The sequence below is a fragment of the Peromyscus californicus genome, unplaced genomic scaffold, assembly GCF_007827085.1.
Source record: "Peromyscus californicus insignis strain IS unplaced genomic scaffold, ASM782708v3 Scaffold_6__1_contigs__length_162567912, whole genome shotgun sequence".
In the NCBI taxonomy this organism is placed as follows: domain Eukaryota; kingdom Metazoa; phylum Chordata; class Mammalia; order Rodentia; family Cricetidae; genus Peromyscus; species Peromyscus californicus.
The window spans coordinates 84,818,672-84,827,574 of record NW_026294584.1 but is presented as its reverse complement, the minus strand read 5'-3'; the positions used below and the strand labels follow the sequence as shown (position 1 = coordinate 84,827,574).

At 38.3% G+C, this 8,903-nt stretch overlaps 1 gene segment (V, D, J or C); it reads right to left on the bottom strand.

Moving 5' to 3' along the window:
- Positions 1–6,984: 6,984 nt before the first annotated feature.
- On the bottom strand, positions 6,985–7,519 carry LOC128099639 (Ig kappa chain V-IV region S107B-like). The segment is given in 2 exon segments: positions 6,985–7,295; positions 7,471–7,519. Coding segments are annotated over 2 exon segments (360 nt in total).
- Between the last annotated feature and the right edge of the window lie 1,384 nt (positions 7,520–8,903).

The following is an 8,903-nucleotide window of genomic DNA, read 5'->3' as shown; positions in this document are numbered from 1 at the left end:
ATCCAGATCTGAAGCTCTCTGTCCTCAATCAAACAGATGTGGGGCTCTCCATCCCCACTAACAGGGTCTGGAACATCTTCCAGCACCTTGTGATCATGGTCCTCCAGTGTGTCAGCCCTTAACCATTTCTGATCACAATGACCAAATTAGCTATGCCACAGAAATGAAACTGAACACAGACAAACAGGACAGACACTTAACAGCCTGCTTCAGGCTCTACGTGCAGTGGTATTGGTGGGCTTGAGGGATGCTAGGATGAGCCCCCAAATGTTATGCCCAGATTGTATGACCCCCAAAAGGCCACCACAGAGAACAAATCCTGTATGTAAAAAAAATTAATAAATAAATAAAGCCTTTATTTTTAGGCTTAGTGCTTGAATTCTCTGTCCGAAGTAGAAATAAGAACAGAAAGCTCCAAGCCCAGGCAGAGTGGTATTTTTATCATAGCAGAGGTTGGGGTGAGGGGATTTCAGGCTTCAGGACCCTGATTGGCTGGCATTTGTTTAGGGTATAGGGAATCTTTGGAAGGTCAGGTATTTCCCCTAAGATGCAGGTCCTCCCTGGGTGGAGTCAGCTTATGGTTTTTCCTAAGTCCATGTGTTGCCTGCCAGAAGCTGAGTCTGGCAGGCAACACCTGGACCTAGGAATTCAGTTACTTCTTTCAGCTTTGGTACAATGACTACAACAAACTTCCAACAGAAGTGAATCTTACTGAACCAGGGAAGACTGTTGCTAGAACCCAGAGTTCTGGAAGAGGCTTGGTCACCACTTCTGTAGACAGTGGACTTTTTGTTACACCACATTCAATGAGATAACTGTTGGTTTTTTTAGTACCTAGACTGCTGTCAATGAAATAAGTGGAGACTTGGATATTTTTCTGGGTGTCAAGTGGAATAAGAGCCTTGGGAGTTTTTGTTTTCTTGTGATACAGTGTTTACAGATCGAAGGCTGGTGATTTTGAGTGAGTAGATGTGTGCCAGTGCTGTTCTCTACTGTTAAGATGTCCAAAATGAAGGCAGGATGGGGCAATATCTAATTTGGAATATAGAGGAAAAGTCATTCACAGTGATCACTGCCAAATAATAATGTGCTTGGAAAAAAAATGCCTCTGAAAAGACAGGATTGGGGCTATTCTTTTTTTCTGGTGTTTCGAGACATGATAGATAATGTCCATACAGACAGACACACAGATATCTTCCTATTCGTTCCATCATGAAATAAAGAAACATCAATGGGAAAGTGTTAGACACAGATGAAAATGTGTCTAAAGTGTATGAGATATTAAGAGCCCATTAAGTCTGTATTCATAGAAACTGCATATTCCCTGTGTTACAGTGAGGTTACACATAGCTAAAATAATGTAGAACTTACTTATGGTGACACTGGTACCAATCATTTAATAAAACAACATAAATAATTGTAGAATATCCTATGTAGTTTTAGAAGGATGGCACAGAGATGACATTGTTTCCTCTTATGATTATGTAGCTGCCTTTGAGTTGTAGATTGCTGCTGGTGCTGCTCAGAAACAAGTGATACCACACACCATGGTATATTAACTAGTAAATATTTGGAATTTGAAATCAGGTTGCAATTGAAAATGCATTATTTTGCAGGCCTTGTAATACAAAATATTATGTAGCAGAATCAAAGAATGTAGCACCAGTAAGTTGAGGTCCATGAAATAATAGAGGACAGCAAGAAAAAGGTCATTGTGAGACAAACGTTGATGACGTTTATTGAAAATGACATATGAGTTGTTGCAGCTTGCACAGCGTCTTCGCTCTAAGATATTCAAGGATGGATGAGTAAATGAGTGAATAATTGCTCTAAAGATGTAAGGCCATGTGGATTAGCTGTTTAAATGAGATGACATCCTGGATTTAATTGGCACTCAATTCTTAGTAGCTAGCATGAGTTAAGGAAGAAGACAGTCATCCTGTAAGCTTTGGCTGATTTATATAACATTATTGTTATGGCTAATCTTGGTGATATGGAATCTGTGTACCCAAACTGTCCCAAACCACACTGCTTTAGAGTTGAATAGATGGACAAATGCATCATCACCATCTCTGGAATCAAGAAATGTTATCTTTAAATTAAAGGGAGAGTTTTTGTTTGATTAGGAAAATGAATATGTAAGGGAGCAAAAGCAAGAATGTGAGCACAGGAAACCTTTGGAACTAAAGTCTAGACACCAGCATCGACTGTAGTGTTTGTTTCATGAGCACATAATTGTCCTCCAAACACATCACATGTGTACTTGGCATATGTGAAGTCTGCTCATGTAGCCACACTTCAGTAAAATGGCTTTCAGAAGATGGCAAAGAATACCAAGGAAAAGGCAGGTTGGTTGAGCAAGTTCTGTATTCTAATCACCTGTGATTAAATTTAGTGGCCTATCCTAAAAACTGCAAATCTTTCTTCTTTGTTGTATTATCAAAATATTTCTACTGGCCTCTGTGGGCATCAGGCACTCATGAAGTGTACATGCAGGCAGAACACCTGAACATATATAATTATAATTTTTTCAAACTATGTATACTTAATACATATTTCAGTGCCTCTCACAGGTTTGTGTATTTTTGTTTCTTTTTTATTTTTATTTTCACTTATTTAAAGAAAAATAATTGACCAACATGTTTGACAATTTTATGTCTATAATGTATTCCGAATGTTCTCCTCCCATACCCTCTCTAATCTCCACACACCCCTATCAAGCTCCTCCCCAAATCCTTGTCAGTCACTTTGCAGTTTGATGACACTTTGTTTTATGACTTGTTTTACTCCGGCCCATATCTATGGACATAGGATTAGGGTTATCAGTGGGTATGAAAATAAAGACAATGCCTTTTCTCTCCCAGATAGCTCAGCAATGAGTGCAAAGACTCTGATCCCTCCTCCATCCATGTCATTGTTGTCAAGTCTATTCTTGAGCAGATCTGTAGTACTAATACTAATTGGTCTTAATAATAAAAACCCAGAGTCAGATATAAGCTAAATGCTGAAATATCAGAGAGACAAAGGCGCAAGCCAGAGCTGAAAGATCATGAGATCAAGGTCACCCTGTCTACACAAGATTGATCCAGTCTAAAAGACAAAGCCTATAGCCACAGGCTCTGGAGGCAGAGGTCTTTAATCCCAGCACTTGGCATCTCATGCCTTTAATCTCAGTTCTTAGGAGAAGGAAACAGGAAGTGTTATGGCTGGGTGGGGAGAGGAGTATTATTGAAAGCTGCTGGTAACAAAAGACCTTGGGAGTATATAGCAGGTGACAACTAGTGTTCAGAAGGTCAACTTATCAGAACCAAGGGTTCTGTTGGAGGAAACCATCATGCAAGGCATTATGGAATTACTGCCTTTTGAATAAATTGGCTGTTTCTTGTTGTAAATGTCTTATGCAATAACAGTTATGATATTTCCCCATTTACCGTGCCTTTCCATGTAATGTGTACATGTAATCTCATGACTACATCTCAGTCTTATGGGCACACACAATTGTGGATAGTCAAGAATATGGTTTCTTATTTAACTGTATAAATTTTTATGAATAGAAACATACTAAAATATGCTTTATACTAGGTCTATTGTTCCATGTGGATGGTAGACACTTAGAGGTCTTGTTCTCCATCCTTAGCCACTGAAAAGGCAAAACTGGCCAGACAAAGTGTCCTCGTAGAACTTTCACAGAGCAGAATTGCAGGTGCCTGGCCTTGTTGGATCAAAATCCTTCAGAAGTCTTAATAGCGAACTGGAATTGATAGTGCAGGTGTCTGGCCTTAGTATATCGTAGTCCTCAATAGATCAATAGCACCTATTTTGCCCTAAGCTTCCTCCACCAGCACCTCCTCACTCTGATTCAAAAAACAATTAACACTTTGTGATTATTTCCACACCAGTTTTTAATGGAAGATTTTACGCTCAGTATACTAATTGTGGATAGGTCCAGAGATTCAGGTGATTAACAGAAAAAGGCTGTTAACTTACTATCCATACCTGGATATTATTATTCATATAAAATAATACACATATTCTTTGCCTTTTCCTTAAATCTCTCATTGGTTTAAGTTCTTCCCATGTAACCCTTGTAGCTATCACTTTAAGAGATAGAACTTTTTACAACCTAAAGCTGTTTTCAGTCACCAATTAAGCTTGGATTTCCTTTTCTGGAGTGATCCTCAAATCCAATCTGAAATCATTTAGTTACATAACAATAGTGTGTGAGTACTGTGCAGATGCACACATCATGTTTATTAGGTTAGGCTATTAGATGGTAGGATTCCTGAAAGGGTAAGACCATCACCAATGTGTTCTCTTCATCAACAAACACCACAGCATTTTCCAAGACTACGAAAGCTGCACAGCAGGGAAGAAGTATGCAGTTTACTGTGATTTCTCTATTGTGCACATGAACTACATGATGTCATCAGAAATATGATCTTATCATCCAGTTCCAGTGGGCAAACATGAAGAATGGCAAAGACTCTAACAGTTGGGCTGGAGAGATGGCTCAGAGGTTAAGAGAACTTATTGCTCTTCCAGAGGACCTGATTTCAATTCCCAGCAACCACATCGTGACTCATAACCATCTATAATGAAATCTGTTGCCCTCTTCTGACCTGCAGAAATACATGCAGGCAGAACACTGTATACATAATAAATAAATCTTAAAAAAAAAGACTCTAACAGTTGAATAACCTCTGAGTCCTCCCTGACCAACAATTTCCTTATGTTGTATTCACCCTTGTTACTGGGGATTTGTTTAATAATGCTGTTCTGGAAATAGCAATTCTAGCCATATGGAGTATAACCCGTCAAACTATTTATAATTTAATATGTTATACTTTGGTTATAAGATCATAATCCATGTGGCTCCTTCATATCTATAACTCATTCATTGGGTGATTTGTTTTCTTGATATTTTTTGAGTTCCTTATACTTACATTAAAATTTAGAATTAAATATTAATCCTTTGTCTGATACAGATCATGCAAAGACTTTCTCCCATTCTGTAGACTGACTTTTCAATCAAATGACTGTTCCCTTTGCTGAACAGATTTTATTAGATTCAGGAGGTCCTACTTGTCAACTGTTGGCCTTATTTCTTGAATGATCACTGTCTTGGTCACTTTTCCATTGCTGTAAAGAGACATGATGACCACAGCAACTCTTATAAGAAAGAAAACATTTAATTCAGGACTTGCCTACAGTTTCACAGGGTTTTTCCATTATCATCATTGCAGGGAGTATGGTGGCAAGCATGGGGCTGAGAGCTCTATATCCTGATCCACATGCAGCAGGAAGAGAGAGAGCAGTGGGCCTGGCATGGGCTTTTGAAACCTTAAATCCAAACTCTAATTACATACTTCCTCCAACAAGGCCACAGCTACCCCAACAGGGTCACACTGCCTAATGTGTCCTTGACTCATTAGTTTAGGAATAAACTGTAAATCTATGAACCCAGAGGGGCCAGTCTCATTCAAAGCACCTCAGTCCTAGTCCCTTGTAGAGAGTTCTTACCTCCTTCTACATGCATTAGCATACTCCCTGACAGAACATGTTCCAAAACTCCCAGATTTTTCAGTTTCAGGTTTTACATTGAGTTATTTGAACATTTGGGAATTTACTTTTTTATTGGTGAGAGATGGGGTCTCATTTCATATTCTATACGTGTACATTTATTTTTTAACATCATTTGTTGATGATACTGTCTTTTCTTCTGTGCTCATTTGTTTGTGAGTTTGAGTTTTTCCCTATTTGCCATGCAGTTGACTCTAGTTGCTTTGACATAATCTGGGCATTCAGATCTGTTTCAATTATCTATGAGTTTTTCTCTGTTAATTTCAGACTGCTTATTACTCTTGCTCTGTTATATTGCTTAAGATTAGTTATGGTATTGCCTCCCAACAATATTCTTTTGGACTCAGTTTCCATATTAATATTGACTTTTCTCTATCTGTGAAGATGTTATCATGGTTTCATTGTATCTACAAGTTCTTTTTGATAGAATGATCATTTTCCACAATCAGTTTTGCTAACCAATGTCTCTGTACAATTTTTCTCTATTTTAGTGTTGTCTTTGATCTATTTTTTCAGAATTTACAAGAAAAAATTTAAGGGTGATACAGATGACTCAGCAGGTAAAGACACTTGCAATGAAGCAGACAATCTGAGGTCAATGCCTGTGACCCACATGGTGAAAGGTGAGTTCACTCCAGAATGTTGTCCTATACATATGTGTGTGTGTGTGTGTGTGTGTGTGTGTGTGTGTGTGTGTGTGTGTGTGTGTGTGTTTGCATTCGGGCACACACGGGGAATAATAATAAATAAGTAAGTAAGTAAATAAATAAATAAATAGCTAAAAGGAAAAATTTATTGACCATTTATTAGTTCTCTGCTGCCGTTTTGATTTCTTTGTTAGTGGATTATTTCAATGAATTTTCATGAGAATAGAATGGTAATACAATATATGATTGCCATGAATTTTTTTTGGAAAGAAAATCACTTCAAGCATAAATTGACAAGACACTTTTGGTAGGAAAGACTGGCAATGGAAATCAGAAGATAGAGAAAGATGGATCCTACTTTTAGTAGCACCACAGAGGCAGTTTACTTTTAGTAACTAATTGCCCTGAAGGATAAATGCCAGAGAAGATCCCATGATCAGTGCAGGTAGAAGAAAGAAGGTAAGAGGGCTCCTGGAGAACTCCAGTAAAATAGCTGAGGAGAAGTGCCTGCTACACTTTCCTTCAACAAACAGAATCAAAACAGAGAATAAACGAACACTCCCCAAACTTGAGATCAGCACTGAAGTAGAATGGGATATTATGGAGATACTAAGTTACCCAAAGATGCAAGTGACCTTAAAAGCAGGGCATAAAGCACCCTGTGTGGATTATTGCCGTCAAACACTTGGCCACATTTCAATACTAGGAGGAAGCAGCTGGGCCCTAGGGAGGTAAAGGGTTTTTGTTCCAGTCTGTATCACTGTGTGCACTTGTTATTACTCCACTGTTGACAGTAGTAAGTGGCAGCATCTTCAGCTTCAATACTGCTGATTGTGAGAGAGTAAGAGGTCCCAGACCCACTGCCACTGAAGCGAGTTGGGACTCCAGAAGCCAGGGTGGATGTGCTATAAATCAGGGGTTTAGGGGAGGCTCCTGGCTTCTGCTGGTACCAGTGTAAATAACTGGTGCCTATACTTGAGCTGGCACTACAGGTCATGGTGACCCTGTCCCCTTGAGATGCAGCCATGGATGCTGGAGACTGGGTGAGAACAATTTGTCCATTGGACACTGAGCAGAGGAAGACAATGAAAAGAAAGAGATGTTAGTAGACATAGACATATAAAAATAACTTCATACCACCTGATATTCAGAAGAAAGAAAATGAAAAATGTTATCTTAGACTCAAGCTTCCCTAGGGAAAAGAATTGTGGATTCTGAGCTCAAATGTCCTTCCCTTTCTTACCTGTGACACTGATTAATAGGAAGATGAAAATCTGCACCTGAAAATCCATTGTGCTTTCTATCTCAGTCTCAGGCTAATTACTGCTCTTCTCATAAGTCCATCTCTTTAAAAGAGCTGTAAACCATTTGTGGTTTCTGAGAATGAAGTATGCAAATAATAAGATATAGTCTAGGCAGTTCTTGGCTTATAAATTTCTGTGGCACTTTAAGCATGGCAAACTTGGTTAATCCAGGAAAATATCTACTTATTTGTAGACATTACACTGATAAGGAAGGAAATTTCTGTTTTCCTTTTTTTCTTCACGTGCATATCTCTATCTTAGAGTTTTACCCATGAATTTCCGTGAAGACTGGCATAATTTGATCCAGTCAGTAAGGCACGTTCTACTAAGTGGTTGGAGGCATATTTCTCCCATGATAAAGCTGTGTTGAGGGTTCCTGTTTATAATGTTCTCAGAGAACTTTTAGCAGCCTTATCTACTTTCTGTTTTCATGGAAGTTGCTCAGCTGAGACCTCACTCACCCATTCCAGTCTAATCAGATGACCATGCCCACAAAGCACTTGGAAAACCAGCATCCAAGTGCGTGATCTGGAACCTGTGTTTGCTTTGTGGCATTTCTGCAACAGTCAAGCATCTATGCCATCCTCTGAAGAACAGGGGAAATAATCTCTCATTGAAATGGATGGAAAGGCAGGTACCAATTTTGTAGTAGGTATCATTTGTTCTGTACTTTACTCCATGATGGATTTAAGAGAAGCCTGGGCTGGAGTTTCATGAAGATGTAGTTATCCAAATAACCATCATTCTCAATATGCACTATGCTCTGTTACTGTTTAGCGAATATCTATTGGTGAAATTATTAAGGCCACTCCACGTAGTTAAAAGAGAGGTTTATTTAGTGGCTTAACTTACAAATGAAAGGATAGGTGGGTTGCAGGGTCTGGGAAATACGTAGATGGCTACCCACTACAAATATCATATTATTATCTGGGAATATCTGAACATACTTTTCAAATACACTACATTTTACTTATTAAAGAGTGATATCTCCTAGATTTGCAAATTCGTGAATAAGTTTGATCAAAAGTTTTACATTATTTTGCAGCAAATTTCAACTAAGTTCCTATAAACCTTGAAGTTAACTAGAGCCCTTGAGTCAGTCTGAGGATTGTTCTAGATCTTCCTTAAGAATGGCTCCCTTGTTCCTCTGTCCATAAAAGACTTCTTCCATTCTGTATCAATGATTAAGAAAAATAGATAAGCATTCTGAGAGATACTAGAACTGTTGAATTCAAATGGATTTTAAAGCACTCAATTCTATGTAAATGTTTTTTTTCAAGATAACTCATGGTGTTATCTTCATATTTTGTATTTATTAGTTAGTTCTTAGTCTTATTCTTGTTCCTTCAGATGAAAGATATTCCATTATTTT